This window comes from Belonocnema kinseyi, chromosome 3 (genome assembly GCF_010883055.1).
Source record: "Belonocnema kinseyi isolate 2016_QV_RU_SX_M_011 chromosome 3, B_treatae_v1, whole genome shotgun sequence".
NCBI classification, from domain to species: domain Eukaryota; kingdom Metazoa; phylum Arthropoda; class Insecta; order Hymenoptera; family Cynipidae; genus Belonocnema; species Belonocnema kinseyi.
The window spans coordinates 122574141-122591691 of record NC_046659.1 but is presented as its reverse complement, the minus strand read 5'-3'; the positions used below and the strand labels follow the sequence as shown (position 1 = coordinate 122591691).

The 17551-nt window shown below is 25.9% G+C and overlaps 1 protein-coding gene across 1 annotated transcript in view; it reads right to left on the bottom strand.

The window, feature by feature from the left end:
- Positions 1-17551, bottom strand: part of LOC117170014 (signal peptide peptidase-like 3) — a 26994-nt gene that overhangs the window by 1477 nt on the left and 7966 nt on the right. The window contains exons 3-5 of the mRNA XM_033356529.1: positions 12445-12749; positions 7545-7888; positions 3154-3579 (exon numbers count right to left, since the gene is read on the bottom strand). Of these exons, the coding sequence (XP_033212420.1) occupies positions 3154-3579; positions 7545-7888; positions 12445-12749 (1075 nt within the window). The remainder of the gene's footprint in view (positions 1-3153; positions 3580-7544; positions 7889-12444; positions 12750-17551) is intronic.

Genomic DNA, 17551 nt, shown 5'->3' with positions numbered 1-17551 from the left:
GTTAAAATGACGAGATTTCAACAACAAAAATTGTATTTTCAATCAACTAATTACATTTTTGACCGAAAAGATAAATTTTCAACTAAAAAAAGACAAATTCTCAATCAAGTACATAAATATTTTAGCAAATAGTGAAATTCCCACGTTAAAATGTCGAGCTTTCTACAAAAAAATTGTATTTTTTAATCAAATAATTCATTTTCAACCGAAAAGATAAATTTTCAACTAAAAAAAGACAAATTCTCCATAAAATGCATCAATTATTTACGAAATAGTGGAATTTCCACGTTAAAATGACGAGCTTTCTACAAAAAATGTTATTTTCAATCAAGTAATTACATTTTTGACCGAAAAGATCAGTTTTCAACTGAAAAAGACAAATTCTCCATAAAATACATAAATATTTTACTATATAGTGAAATTTAAAAACATCTTATCTGTAGACAAATAAAAATAAATATATATTTGGAGGAAATTTCATAGAAACATCATGATTATATTTTTCATATATTCTGCAAAAATATTTTTGTTACCACAAGGAATATTGCAATTTTTCCAACTTTTCTGTTACAACTTGAAGTCCTGTTAATTCGATAAGACAATTTTGGCAATTTATATTCATAAGCTTTTATGGCACGGTGAACAAATAGCTCCAAAATGAGCTCAAGAACATTAAAAAATGTTGATTATTTCGGAATTTGGTGAACATTTAAGAAATCATTTAAATTTAGACTATTTTTGCTATATCAACTTCAAAAATATACCATTTGACTTCATCCTGGGCTCTTTTTATACAGAATTTCGAGGGCAATAAACTCTTTAAGGCCATGTGATTTCTACCATACCGATACTTTTGTTATTTCCAAACTTGTTTTGACACAAAGCGCCATATCTAGAGTTCTGAGTCGGTTATATTACTTTGAGAATGGTAACGAGAATGAGAATATTACCGAGAATATAACCGAGAAATAAATTCTCTGAGAATTTATGAGAATCTCAGAATTTATTTTAATTAATAGAAAATTGCATTTTTTCGTTAACTTTTCGGTTGAAAATTCAACTCTTTTTTTGAAAGTTTGTCTTTTTTATTTCAAAGTTTACCTGCTTTACCAGAAATTAAATCTTGTTTCGATAAAAATGCAACTGTTTGATTAGAAATTCAGCTTTTACACTATTTTTCTGGGAACTGAATTATTTCGTAAAAAATTTACTTTTTGTACGAAATTTATATTTTGGTGTTGAAAAATGAACGGAAATATTTTGTGGATAAAAGTTCAACTTATAACATAAAATGGTTTTTTATTGAAAATTCATCTGTTTTGGTACAAAATTTATTCTTTTTTGGATAGAAATGCAACTATTTGGTAGAGAATTCAATGACTTTATTAAGAATTCTTCCTTTTTGGTTCAAAAAATTCGCCTTTTTGGATTGAAAATTCAATTTTTCCCTTAGAAACTTATTTTTTTGGTACAAAAATTCAACTTTTTATATTACCGAGTTAAGTGGAATTTTTGTCATGAAAACTAAACATTTTTTTAATAAAAAATTCTTCTGCTTTAAGATAAATTTCAGATTTTTTCATAAAAGTGCAACTATTTGTTAGAGAATTCAACAATTTTGTTAAAACGTCATCCTTTTTGCTAAAAAATTCAATTTTTTTGGTAGAAAATTATTTCTTGTTAAAAAATTCATAGTTTGATCTTGAAAACTCGACTAAAATCTTTTTCAACAAAAAATTCAACTATTTTTTTGAAAATTTATCTCTTTGATTTAAAATTTCATCTGTTATAGAAGAAATTTCATTTTTTTAATGAAAATGCAACTTTTTGGTTTAAAATCGTTCTGATTTGCATGATAATTCAACTATCTTTTTAAAACATTGGTTGAATCGCTTTGTTAAGAAATCACTTTTTTTGTTAAAGATTTATATTTTAAGTTGAAAAGTTATCTCGTTGTTTAAAAGTTTAATTATCTTGAAGGCTTATGACTGGTTTAAAATCAAACTGTTTAGTGGAAAATACTTTTTTTTACATTTAGAATTAATTTTCTAACAGAAAATGTAACTTTTCCATTTTTTAAAGATTGATATTTTTTAGTTAAAAATTCGCGTTTTTTTGTAGTAGGCAATAATTGTTTAGTTTGAAATTGTCTTTTTTTGCGTAAAAATGCATCAGTTTTGTGGGAAATTAATTTTTTGTTGAACAGTCATATTTTTTTTTATTGAAAATTGAATTTTTGTGAAGAAAATTTGTCTGCTGGTTTGAAGGTTCAATAATTTAGATAAACTGTTCTTTATTTTTTGAGTGAAAAAACTTTATTTGCTGGAAATTCGGCTTTTTGGTTTTAAAATTCTTTCCTTTCTTTGTATAAATTCCATTCTTTTTTTAATGAAAATATAAAGTACGACATTTTTTCGTTGGCAATTTGTCCTTTCAGGTTGAATATTTAAATATTATGTTAAAAAATTCAATTATTTTGTTGAAAAATCCAGTATTTTGTTAAAGAGTTATCTTTTAAAGTAGAAAAAACTTTTTTGTTTTTGTTTAAAATAAATGAATACATTTGAAAATTTTTAATTTGTATATGAAACACTGTTTTATTCCGCTTATAAAAAATTCAATTGTAAAAATATCATAAGATTGAATTGCTGGTATTTTGAATATTGATGATTTGAAATGAAAAATTATTTAAAGAAAAATCAGAGAATTTTGAAAATGTCACGCGTCTAAGTATTCCGGGAGTGGGGTCTTCTTATTCTAATTATTTATTAAGTATGTGAGGCAATTGAATTTTCAGGTTAGAGTTTCAGTATAACAGTGCTAAATAATTAATGAGCTACTGCTTTGCATATTTTAAATTTCTGAATATGTCTGAGCTAGAAAATAATTTATATTCAACCGCTGATATAACTTTAACAATAAAAATATTTAAAGAAAAAATGGTGTATCTCTGGCATAATTAAAATTAAGAGAACTTAATCTGTCACCAAATAAAAAAGGCTACAAAATACTTTTGAGCGCTACTGTATGTCACTTTTTACATTTAACTCTCGTTATAAATCATTATTTACTCAGACGCATAACATCGTTATTTTCCATCTTTTTATTAAAATTATTTTTCGATAACGTGAAGTTGTTATGAAAAAATATTACCTTTAGATACGCCATAGTAAGGAGGGGCAACAGCGTAAAGGGCACGAGGTACAATAAGGCAGGCTGTGCAGCTTTGAACACCTCGGAGCTGACTGTGGCAGTGAGTAGACCGAGGAAGTAGCCGATGAGGGAGCAATGGAAGTAGCTGATACGACTAAGATGTCGAGGTGGAGGCACCCCTGCCTCACAGCCACCGGGCAAGAGTTGAGTCTTTTTATACGCATCGTACCGCAATACAAAGCAAAGTAGGAGCCCCGGCATCACGACATCGCCGAGACCCAGCATCGAAAAGTGCCCCGCCTGGTGCATCGAAGGGAAAACCAATTTCCCAGGTAAAGAGAGCTTCGGTGCTTCTCTCGCGACACTTCCTAAGTGAAATCTTCTAGCGACCAGACCCACTGGATTGTCTGCTGGGCGAGTAGCTACCTGTTGAATAACAAAAATTCACACTGATCGAATCTAGATTTGCTGCAGCTTCACAGAAGCGGCGGAGCATTTTTTTCTAGATGGAGGCAGATGCATTTACTTATAATATTTAATGGTACAATTTGGACATAGTATAATAAATATTACAGGATGTTGAAATTGGACAGAAATAATAAATACAGGTATGAAATTCATATTGCCAAACATTTCACAAATATTTCAATGATTTCACAAAGATTTCAATAATTTCACAAATATTACCGCATATTTCAAATATTTCGCAAAGATTTTTAAAAAATTCCCAAATATTTCACAAGGATTAAAAGATTTCACAAATATTTAAATCAATTCATATGCAGTACCAAATATTTCAAATGTTTGGCAAATATTTCCTAAAAATTGGACTGAATTTCAATGTTTTTCTAAAGATTTCATAAGGATTTCACAAAGATTTAAAGCATTTTGCAAAGATTTCAGATAGATTTGAAAGATTTCAATCATTTCTCAAACATTACGGAATATTTCAAAAATATTTCGCAAAGATTTCTAAAGAATTTGGACATTCACAAAGATTTTAAAAAGATTTCAGATAGACTTCAAAGATTAAACAAGGATTTCAACGATTTCCTAATCATTAATAATATTAATAATATTTTACAAAGATTTCAATAATTCCACAAATTTTACCGAATATTTAAAAAATATTTCAAATATTTCGCAACAACAAAAAAATCTCAAATATTTTACAAAGATTAGGCACAAAAATTTAAATAATTTCACATATATATTACCAAATACTTCAAATGTTTTGCAAAGATTACCAAAAATTTGACAAAATTGTAATGATTTCCAGAAGATTTAAAATATTTTGCAAAGATTTAAAATATTTCGGATAGATTTAAAAGACTTCACAAATACTCAAAGATTTCAATTATTTCAATAATTTCAAAAACATTATGGAATAGTTAAAAAATATTTCCCAAAGAATTTTAAATAATTCACAGACCTTCACAAAGATTTCAATCAAAGACTTTAAAGATTGAACAAAAATTTGGCAAAGATTTTTAGAGAATACACAAAAATCTTATAAAGATTTTTAGAGAATTCATAAAGATTTCACAAAGATTTCAGATAGATTTCGAAGATTGAACAAAGATTTCCCAATGATTTCACACAAATTTTAAATATTGCGTAAAGATTTTTAAAGAAATCACAAAGATTTCAATAATTCCGCTTATATTACAAATATTTAAAAGGTTTTGCAAATATTTCCAAAAATATTTGCAAATTTCATAAATACTTCTATTATTTCTCCAAGATATCAAATAATTTTCAAAGATTGAACAAAGAATTCAACGATTTCCTGATGATTTCAAATATTTCAGATAGATTTATATTAATTCAAAAAGACTTCAATCATTTCTCAAATATTTCACAAAGATTTAAATAATGTCACAAATATTACCGATTATTTCAAAAATAGTCAAAACATTTCTCAACGATTTTAAAAGGATTTCCAAAGATTAAAAAGATTTCGATGATTTCCGAAAGATTTCAATAAGTTCACATGTGTTACAAAATATTTCAAATATTTTAAAAACATTCGACAAAAATGCAATGATTTTCTAAAGATTTCATTAAGATTTCACAAAGATTGCAAATATTTTGCAAAGATTTCAGATAGATTTAATATATTTCCAAAGATTTCGGATAGGTTTAAAAGACCTCACAAATACTTCAATCATTAGAAAATATTTCAATGATTTCACAAAGATTGCAATATAGAATTCTAAGATTGAACAAAAATTTCCTGATGGTTTCACAAAAATTTCGAATAATTTGCAAAGATTTTTAGAGAATTCTTTGTGAATTCGAATATTTTGCAAAGATTTCAGATAGAATTGATAGATTTCACAAAGATTTATATTATTTACAAAGATTTCAGATAGATCTGAAAGATTGAACAAAGATTTCCTAATGATTTCACAAAGATTTCAAAGATTTTTAGAGAATTCACAAAGCTTTCAAGAATTTCCGAAAAATTTCACAAAGATTTAAGTGAATTTCCAAAGATTTTTAAAAGGCTTCTGAAGATTTCATTCAGATTTCACAAAGACTTTGGATAGATTTAAAAGATTTGAAAGAGATTTCAATCATTTCACAAAGACTTTTAGAGATTTTACATAAAATTTCAATAATTTCACAAAAAATACCGAATATTTCAAAAATATTTTTTAAAATTCGCAAAGATTTTAAAAGAATTGCCAAAGATTTCAATAAATTTCGAAATTTTTCACAAAGAATTAAATAATTTCACATATGTTGCCAAATATTTCAAATATTTTCCAAGGAATTCCAAAGATTTTGTAAGGTTTTGACAAAATTGCAATGTTTTCTGAAGATTTCATAAAGATTTCACAAAGATTTCGGATAGATTTAAAAGATTTCACAAATATTTCCTAATGATTTCACAAAGATTTCAAATATTTTTAGAGAATTCAGAAAGATTTCAATAATTTTGCAAATAATACCAAGTATTTTTTAAATATGATACATATTTCGCAAAGATTTTTAAAAAATCCACAAAGATTTCACAAAGATTTGAATGATTTCCGAGATATTTCATAAAGATTGAAATAATATCACCTGTATTACAAAATATTTCAAATATTTTTAACAAGTTTTCCAAAGATTTGACAAAATTGCAATGACTTTCTGTAGATTTCATAAAATTTTTAAATATTTTGCAAAGATTTCAGATAGATTTAAAATATTTTTACAAATACTTCTATTATTTCGAAAATATTTTAAATAGATTTCAAAGATAGAAAAAATATTTTCCAAAGATTTTTCAAGGTTTGACAAAATTATTGCAATTTTGTCAAACCTTGAAATATTTTACCAAAATTTCCAAAGATTTGATAAAAGTGCAATGATTTTCTCAAGATTTCATAAAAACGGTTAATATTTTGCAAAGATTTCGGAAAGATTTAAAAGGTTTTATAAATACTTCTATTAGTTCAAAAAGATTTTATATAGATTTCAAAGATTGAAAAAATATTTTGCAGAGATTTCCAAAAAATTGTCCAGGTTTGACAAAATTGCAATGATTTTCTTACGATTTCATACAAATTTCAGAACAATTTTAAGTAGATTTGGAAGATTTCATAAATACTTCTATTATTTCACAAGATTTCAGATAAAATTCAAAGATTAAACAGAGATTTCAATAATTTTTCAAATAGTACCAAGTATTTTTTAAATATTATACATATTTCGCAAATATTTTTAAAGAATTCTCAAAAATTTAACAAAGATCAATAAGATTTTAAAGATTTCCGAGAGATTTAACAAAGATTTGAATAATATCACTTGTATTACCAAATATCTCAAATATTTTAACAAGTTTTTTAATGATTCGACAAAATTGCAATGATTTTCTAAATATTTCATCAAATTTTAAAATATTTTTCAAATATTTTTGATACATTTCAAAGATTCAACAAAAATTTCAAATATTTCGCAAAGTTTTCAGATAAATTTCAACTGTTGCACAAAGACTTCTATTATTTTAAAGACTTCATCAAGACTTCGGATAGGTTTAAAAGATTAAAAAAATATTTAAATAATTTCATAAATATTCCCAAATATTTCGCAAAAGGTTTCAAGGATTTCACAAAGATTTGACAAAGCTTGCAATTATATCTGAAAGATTTGATAAAGAAGTATTTCGCAAAAATTTCAGATAGATTTAAAAGATTGAGCAAGGCAAAGAAAAAATTGAAAAATTTCCAGTTCCGACGATCCGATCAATTTAATTATTCGATTTCAGAGGGGGGCAAATCAATACTTTGCCCCTCTCTGGTCGATTTCCAGGGGGGGGTGCCTTTTGGGCCCCCTAGGGCTCCGCCGCCTGACCATTAAGCAAAAGAATCAAAGACGAACAAAAAAAGCCAATTGATTACCTTAACCATTACGTTTGTGCTGAATATGTAAGATGAAAAGAAGACCCAAAAAACGTCGTAGATCAGAAGCCCCGTGAGAAGCAAGGTGGAAACCTTGAGACTAGGCAGACGGACGAAAGCTATGAATGCGACGCACAGACCCATCCCCATGGCATCCATGAGTAACCAATGTCCTGTCAATACCCATATGCAAACGATGGTGACACTTAATGAAAATGATAATAATTCTGCTCCTGTAAATCTCCCACAGACGCCAAATGATATTTTATTGCCGTCGGAACAGGGCCGAATTATGTACTGACACATTGGCAATAGAAGAAAAGCCAGTGCAACTGTTGCTATAACTGAAAGATATAATTCACATTTAATCGAAATGAGGTAATTTTTTTTATTTTTCAAAAATCAAATATCAACATGTGCTGCCGGGCACTGCAAAATCCCATTTGACTAAAATAGAGAAATTTTGGATTATTCAAGTTTTTTTAGAGGCTGAAAAGGAGTGTCTACGAAATAAAACCATAATAACTTTTATTTTTAACCCACCCTTACCCAAAAATAAAAAAAAAACATTTTTACGTATTGTTGTTAATTTTGAGCAATTTCTGTCGTCTTTTTCATAAAAATAATTACTAATGTACAATTTGAATATTTACCATGACTTTCTAAACAATGCATAATTCTTCAAATAACTTTAACTTATTTAAACAATTATTTATTCCAAAAAATGACAATAATAATCGTATTTTCTGATTGAAATGTAATATTTGGTCATTGTTTGGAGTAGTAAATTTTTTAAAAAACATTATGTAATTATTTAAACAATTCATTGTTTATATATATATATATATATAACATGTAATTATTTTTCTGAATATATAGTGTATAGAATAAATATATTAACAATTTTTTAATTTTTTAAACACATATAATTTGTTAAAACTATTATTTTGCCACAAATATTTTAAAAATCGTAATTCCTGAATTAAACATAATATCGAATGATTTCGAGTAGTAAATTATGTTAAAAACGGCATATCCTTGTTTAAAAATTTTTATTCGTTCAAGCAGTATTCTATTAGAAAATGTGGATCAATATTATGACATATAAAATATAAGACAGAATTATTTTCGTAAATATATATTAATATATTTTGTTTGTATCTTCCAGTATATCAGCTTGATATTCATAAAAAACTTTCAAATACTATGATGAAATATAATCTAAATCCATTTTATATGCAGTCTAATTACAACGCTGATAAAAAGCATTACTTTTTGGCTAAAGACAGTGTTTTTTTTTATATTTGGAAAATTTTTTCTGTCATTTTTTACTACTTTTAGTAAGTACTGTTTCTGATCATCATTTCTCTTTATCAAGCAATTCAAGTACGATATAAACTTGACACCTCTTTCAGTAGTATCATTCACTACTATAATGTCAAAATTGGCTTGTCATGTGCTTTTTATTATTTTTTATAATACAATCATGGTAAATATTGTAAAAATATGAAGAATGGAACAATGAGCTTTAACAATTTAAATTGTATTATTACTTTTATGACTGATTTAATATTGCCCCAAAAAGATGTAAAACATCCACACTCAATTTAAAGTAAATTTAAAAGACAACAATAATTAATTGTATAAACAATAACATAAAGCTTTTAGCAGAATTTACTACTACTCGAAATCTTTCAATATTATGATTTATTCAGAAACTACGTTCCGAAAAATATATTTCGAAAAATAGTTATTTAAACAAATTATGTTTGTTTAAAAAATTAAAAAATGGATAATATATTTTTTCTATGCACTATACATTCAGAAAAATAATTGTATGTACTCTATTTCATTTCATTTTTTAGAAGTTATCGACAGAAAAAACTGTTTAAACAAATAGAAATTTGTTCAACATTAGCAGAAAATAATCAAAGTTGTGTAAGTATTCATTAATAAATAATAATTAATTGTTTAAATAATAACACGTTTTTAAACAAATTTACTATTCCAAACAATGACCAATTATTGCATTTCAAATAGAAAATACGATTATTTTTTACATTTTTTGTAAATAAATAGTTTTTTAAATAAGTTATATTTATTTAAACAACTAAACATTGCTTATAGAGTCATGGGAAATATTCTAATTGTCGATTAGTAAATTTTTGTATAAAATAGGCGACAGAAGTTGTTAAAAATTAACAGTAATACGTAAAAATGTAGTTTTTTATTTTTGGGTCATATTTGGGGCACTGCAAAGGGGGGGTGGGCAAAATATCAGTATGGTTTTATTTAGTAGACATTCTTCTTCAATTCCTGAAGAACTTGACACGTTTCGATTTTGAGTTAATATTTGAGTTTCGAAAAAAACTACCGATTTATTTCAGCCAGAAATGGAAATAGGAGGGGAGGGGGGATAACCTGCCCTGTAGCTCAAAAATTGTTTTTTGTGAACACCCTAAAAAGCATACACAGGGTGGCGATTCGGCGGATTATTTCAAATTTCCGATCATTTTCTGGTTTTTCCCGGCCAACTAAAAGTAACATATTCATATTTGCTGCGAAACGCACATTTTCAAATAAAATCATAAAATAATTAAATGGAATACTTGAATTTGCAAACAAAAAGATGAATTTTTAAACAATAAAACTAACTTTTAAACATTAAGATTAATTTTCTACTAAAAAATATAATTTTTCAAAAAAATTTATGACTTTATAACAAAATTCTTGAATTTTTCAATAAAAGACGACAAATATTCAACGAAATAGTTGAATTGTGAACTAAAAAAAAACGATTTCCAATAGAAAATGAAAGTTACATTTTTGGTTGAAAAATTAATTTTCGACTTAACTAATGAATTTTCAACTAGAATAGTTGAATTTTAAACCAAAAAGATGAGCTTTGAATTAAAATAAAGAAGGTTAAATTGAAATATTTGAATTTTCTACTAAAAAAAATTAACTTTCACTAAAAAAAATAGATAAATTGTCAGCAAAAACTGAAATAATTAAGTTTTAAGTTAAAAAAAAACAGTGTTTAAACTAAAATACAAATTTTGAACTAAAAAAATTCATTTTTCAAACAAAAATTTAATAATTACATTTTTAATCAAATAAATGAAATTTTTAATTGAAAATATGAATCTTCAACAACAAAATATTTTTTATCGAAAGAGTTTAACTTTCAATCAAGTAGTTTTATTTCCAACTTAAAAGATGAATTTTCAATTAAAATGATAATTAATTAACTGGAATACTTGATTTTTTTAACCAAACAAGAAGAATTGTTAAATGAAGAGATTAAATTTCAAAGAAAAAGAACATTTTTACAAAAAAATCGATTTTTTAACTATAATGTGAATTTTCAACGAAATAGTGGAATTTTCAATTAAAAACTACAAATTTTCAGATTAATTATTGAATTTTGAACCAGTAAATATAAATTTTTAACCAAAAATGTATCAGTTAAATTCTTAGTTGGAGAAATTAATTTTCAATTAATCTGATGAATCTTCAACTGGAATAGGTGAATTTTACACCTACCAAAAATATAAATTTTTAATCCTAAACATTCATTTTCTACAAAAAAGACAAGGTTTCCACAAAGTAAACGAATTTTCAAATGAATAGTTTAATTTTGAATTGAGAAATATCAAATTTAAACCAAATAGTTGAATTTTCATTAAAAAAAGGATAAATTTTCAACCAATAATAGAATAGTTGTATTTTCTGTTAAAAATCTATTGCTTATTAGAAAAAACAGTTTTTCAACAAAATACTTGAATTTTCTACTGGAATAGGCCAATTTTTGATAAAAAATAATTATTTTTATCAAAATAGTTATATTTTCAAAAAGGCATGAATCTTTAAATAAAAAAAAATAATAATTTTTAACGAAAGAGTTTAACAGTTTAACTTTGGTTAAAAATTTATTCTCTTGTTACTTTTAATCGCAAGTAGTTGAATTTTTAACTAAAAAAAAAAAAAGATAAATTCGCTACGAAAAATGTAACAAAATTTTCTATCCTAATCCATAAAAATTCTAAAAACTACTTGAAGTACTTTCTATTTTTTTTTTTTAATTTGGAAGAGGGAACTTTTGAATTGTAACGAATTCTGACTTGAAAAAGAACTTTTTTAAACTCCTTTCTTCTAAATCCAAATTATAATTCTTTTAAAAACTTTCCGTTACATGTGAAAAATTCCCTGTTCCAAGTGAAAATAGATTTCTTTATCGAAACTCCCTATCCTAAAATAAAAACGATAATTATTTACTAAAATTTTCGGCTCCAAGTCTGATAAATGAGAAGCGAAAAAAACGTGATAAATTCATTTTTTGAACAAAATTGATAAAAATGTACAAAATCAGATTCAAAGAACGTTAAATTCTTAAAACCATATGATAAGCTCTCTTTTTAATTAATAAAAGGCCGGTCATGTCTCGGATTTGCAGGGTAAAATTGTTAAATTGTCTAGATTAAGTCAAGTGCATTGAATGATAGTTGCACATGAACAAATAATTTTGTTAATATTAAGTATCTTAAATTAAATTCTTAATTTTTTACTGCAATAAAAACTCTTTGGATGCATGAGAAAAATGACTAACTAATCTCAACAAAAAAATTACTCTTAAGCAATAATAAGTTATAATTCAATTATGTCCTGCAACTGAAGATAAAGTAGAAGCTACTTTTCTAAACTGAGCAATATTATTAAAATATCGAAAACTTGAATTTTTCCCACGATCAGAAGTAAATTCCCGATTTTTAAAATAAATTTGCTGTCATTTACCGTTCAATAAAATTCCCGGTTTCCCCGTTAAATCGCCACCCTGATACAGGAACATTTTTTAAGGAAAAACGAGGAATTTGAAGTGGCTTAAGTAATAGCAACTTACTGGCTGTGCAAATCGCGAAGAGCATCTGCATACTGTCGAAAAAGAAAAACATGACAAGCAGAGATATGGAAGCACCAAGAGGTAAACAAAGAGCGTGCATGGTGTCGAGTGTTTGAACACTTCCGCCCGCACTCTCCCCGTTTCCTGTGTTTGGAATACCGGACAGAAGATTATTTCGCTCTTTCTCCTTTTCCCGCTCTCTTGCTTCTTGCTCCATGTTCAGCGATCGAAAACTGCCATAAACTATCAGCAGTATCGATATCAAAAAAGTGGATACCCTGGACGAGTCCATCATGGAATATGCCCTGAAAAAGGATTGCTTATTTAGTAAATCTGTTTTCTTTGTATGTGTAAAATTACTCAAAATAAAACCAAGAATCCAACGACCAAATTTGCACAACCACCATAAAATGTTCCTATTGAAATTTGAAAAAAGATAACAATTTTTTCCCAAGAAAAAATAAAAGAATTTCTTTTCTGGACTAAAGTAGAAAGAGGGGAAAGAAAATTGAGCAGGTCGGTTGCCTTCTCATTTTTCTTTCCTCTTTTTCATTTTTGTCCAAAAAAGAATTTTTTTTTTCTTTTTTAGGAAAAAATGGTTATCTTTTTTTCAAATTTCAATTGGAACATTTTATGAAGGCTGTCCAAATTTTTGTCGTTGGATGTTTGATTTTATTTTTAGGAATTCTGCACATTCATTTAATTATTGGGCGTTAAATAGGGTTTTGAATTTGATTTTAATCTCATTTAAATTTCTTAAATTTTAGTTTGAACTGAGGCTTGTAACAAGGGGAGTCGGCATACGTGATATAGTAGATAACATTTAGAACTTAAACCTAACTTAAACCCAACTAGATTTATGGGTAAAAGTTCGCTTTTTTCGAAAAGGCTACTATTATATTTTTTATTCCAAATTCATCTCGTTTGGTTAAAAAGTCTATTATTTAAAAAAAAATTCTTTATTTTGTTGAAAATGCAAACTATATTGTTAAAAATACTATTTTGATGAAAATTCGTTTGATATTTAGTTGAAAATAAAATTGTCAAACTGACAATTGAACTATTCCATTTTTTGTTAAAAATGTGTGTTTTTTTAAATGGAAAGTTCAACTTTTTGGTTGAGAATTCATGTATTTTTGTTTAAATCAGTCTTGCTTGTTTGAAAAGTCGATTAATTGACCTAAAGTTTAACTACTTTCTAAAAAAAATTTTTTCTCTTACGGATTCATAATTATAGTTGAAAATTTAACTATTTACTTTTAAATGATCAATCATGTTAAAAAATCGACTGGTTTGTAGAAAATTGAACAATTTGGTAAAGAATTCAAGAACTTGATTAAAAATGAAACTATTTGGTTTAAAATTAACATTTTTGGTTGAAAAATCATATTTTTAGTTAGAAAATTCAATTTTATTGTAGATAATTCGTCTTTTTGGATTTAAAATTCAGTAGTTTTGTTGAAAATTTGTTTTCCTTGATAGAAATTTAATCTTCTTGGTTGAAAACTGATCCTTTTTGGTTAAATATGCAATTTTTTTGTTAAAAAATAAATTGTTCCATGCTTCGGTCAGAATTAATCTTTTTTTTATTAAAAAGTAAATTATTTGACTTAAGGTTAAACTGATATCTAAAAAAAAATAATCTTTTTTTAATTTAGGCTTTATAATTATAGTTGGAAATTCAACTATTTACTTTGAAATAAACTTTTATGTTAAAAAAATTTAATGATTTGTAGAAAATTCAATAATTTGGTCGAAAATTAAACTATTTGCTTGAAAATTGAACTTTTTGGCTGAAATATCATTTTTTTGGGTAGAAAATTTCATTTTTCTTGGATAATTCGGCTTTTTGACTTGCTATGTCATCTTCACTATGATTCATTAAATTGGAAACAACATTCTTCAAGCCTTCAATTTCAAAATAAAAATCCTTGAAGTTTGTGCGACTAAAATATTTTACACTTATCAATCAATAAACTATTTAAAAATTCATAATGACAAATTTTTAAATAATAAGTAGTAGAAATCATTTAAAGTTGCTTTGATATGAATAAATTAAAATTATTTATTAAATTTATCTATAAAAAACTCTGTTGAGAAAAAAGACATAACGTATTTAAAAAACCATAATAACCACATTTTCAAAATTAGACTTCTAAAATGTTTTGAAACAAAATCTCTTAAGGTTCTTTGGAATCTTTTAAAATAATTTAAAATCCGTTGAAATTCGTCGAATTCCTTCATATCCCTTGAAACTGTTGAAATTCCTAAAAATCTCTCGAAGTAAAACACGATTTATTCCCTAAAGTTCTCTAGAAATTCGTTAAAACTTCTTAAAATACCTTGAAGTTGCAAATCGTAAAAAAAATTAAAAAATAAATATGCTTAAATTTTAAATAGCAAAATTTTCTAAAACCATTAAAATTTTTTTGTGTTTGAAAAATTTACATGCACAATTGTTTAATTTCAAACGCTCATTATTGGAAATTATCTAAGCGCTAAAAATAGTATCTATTAAAATTTTTTTAACGTACGAAGTAAAACTAAAAGACTTAACTATGGGAAATTCAAAATTAAATCCTGATGGATAAAACAATTTTAAATAAAAAACAGTTTTCATTAAAAATATAAAGATAAAAAGATAAGTATTCGTTTTATTTTGTCGCACTTTTAAAACTTGGACTTTGGTAGTTTTTTAAAATTGTTTAATTGCTATAAATGATTAAATTTTTGTTTAATTAAGAAATTTCATGAAGTTGAGTTATGAATGTTGTATTTCTTGTTTGAATTTTAGCCTAATTGAATAATGATTGTTATAATATGTCTAACATAATGCCAATCATTATTCAAATTTAAACTAAAGAATCTTCATTGTGGACAGACAGTCCATCGTTCTTTATTATAGTTGACTTAAAAAATATTAATTTTTATAGATTCAACGAAAAAATATTTTACCTTTAAAGATGTATTTAAACACTAAATAATTTGATTAGAAATTATTCAAAAAAGTATAATTAATTATGATAGATAATTTTTATAAATAATATTTAGATAATAATCATATTGATAGATAATATTTGTTAAAATAAGGTATTTTATAAACGGAATAAAAAATAATCCAGGACATTTTTAAATTTATTTATTTATTGTAAACAAAAATTTCGTTTCTCTAAAAAAAGAGTCAAAAACCTGAATTTTAAACAAAATAAATAACTTTTAACCAAATAATTGAATTCTTTGCTTAAAAAAAATGAAACCTTAACAAAATAAGTGTAATAGTTGATATTTCAACCAAAAAGAAAAAGAAACTTCACTTAAAAAAAATGAATTTTGTAACCAAAAAGACATTTCAACAAATAAAGATTTTTCAGACACGAAAGACAACAAAATTTCATCTAAATTGTCGAATCTGCCAGCGAACAGATGAATTCTCTATACAAAAATTGAATTTTCAACCAGAAAATATGAATTCTAAGAAAAAAATCTGCCCGCTTGGCGGGCACATTCTCATAGCGCGCTGAGCGCGCGGCTCGCTTCGCTTGCTAGTTTGAGCGCGTGACTGTACATTCTCGCGGTCCACTTTGGGTCTTTGCATTACCCTGCATATTTGTGCACAGAGCACAATGCGAAATTTTCTACATTGTATGTTAAAAACTATTATATCAAATTCCTATTACAATTTCGTTTTGTGAGTACCTTGGTTTGGCACTGCTTATTCAGATATTGCAAAATAATGTTCACATTTTATTTTTCCTGATCCTAGTAGGACCCTGTTGTGGTTGTTTAAAATTTTCACTAGATACCAAATATATTTTAAAACTATTTTAGCCGAATTTTTCGATAAGCCCACATTTTTAAAAATTAGAGCCTGTATAATCTAACAGTAGAGCGCGAAGCGCGATTATGGCAATGAGAATGTAATTGTAGTATCATTTCATTGCCATAATCACGCTTCGCGTTCTACTGTTAGATTATACAGGCTCTAATTTTTTAAAATGTGGGCTTATCGAAAAATTCGGCTAAAATAGTTTTAAAATATGTATGGTATTCTGTGAAAATTTTGGAATCTATGTAAAAAATAATTTTTTCTATTTTTTGACGATTTTCAAATTTTTGATAAGTATATAACTTTTCTAAGTTCCATCAAAATTGAAAATTTTATTTGGATAATTTGCAAGTCTTTTACACATCTATAAGAAACTTTGACAAAAATTTATAAAATTTCAACAACAATTTCAAAATTTTGAAAATGCACTCAATTTTTTCATTTTGGTTCGAAATATCTGATTAACGAAGTTAGCCTTTACTTTGGGGACCTTCAGAAGTGTATTAAATGCGGACTCGATTGGACAAATTCTTTTAAAGTTAGCGTGGCTACAACATTCAGGTAACGATACATACAGACATACAGACAGACAGACACCAACAAAATTGTATGATTTTCGGAATCTGTGCTCGCCGAAATGTAAAGATCCGTTAAAAACCAGAGATCGAAAATTTGGACGATTACATTACACTAACGTTTTTAATTTTCATCCAAATTAAAAATGTCATTTGGATAATTTGCATGTATTTTTGTCAAGTATCGGAGACATTGACAACATTTTCTGAAACTTGAAAAAAAATTGTCTAAAATGTTGAAAAAACTCTAATTATCAAAATTGTGTGCTAATCGAAAAATTCGGATGGAAAAGTTTTGAAATATATTTCGTATCTGGTGAAAATTTTGAATGAAATTTTTGGATCTATAAATTAAATAATTTTGTCTATTTTTTGAAAATTTTCTAATTTTTAAAAGTATATAACTTTTCTAATATCCATTGAAACAACAAATTTTATTTAGATAATTTGCAAGTCTTTTGCCCATCTATAAGAAACTTTGACAACAATTTATAAAATTAAAAAAAAAATTAAAAATTTTGAAAATTTTCGTTAATCCTTTTAATAGATTCATATTTTAGCGCAAATAAGAACAACCGAGAAGCACTCGAGTTTAAAAGTCATGTTATTAACCCTTAAACGGCCAAAACGCCACTACCGGTACACTGCTTTTCAACGGCCAATAACTAAGACTATTCGACACTAGAAAAAATTGAGACATATATAT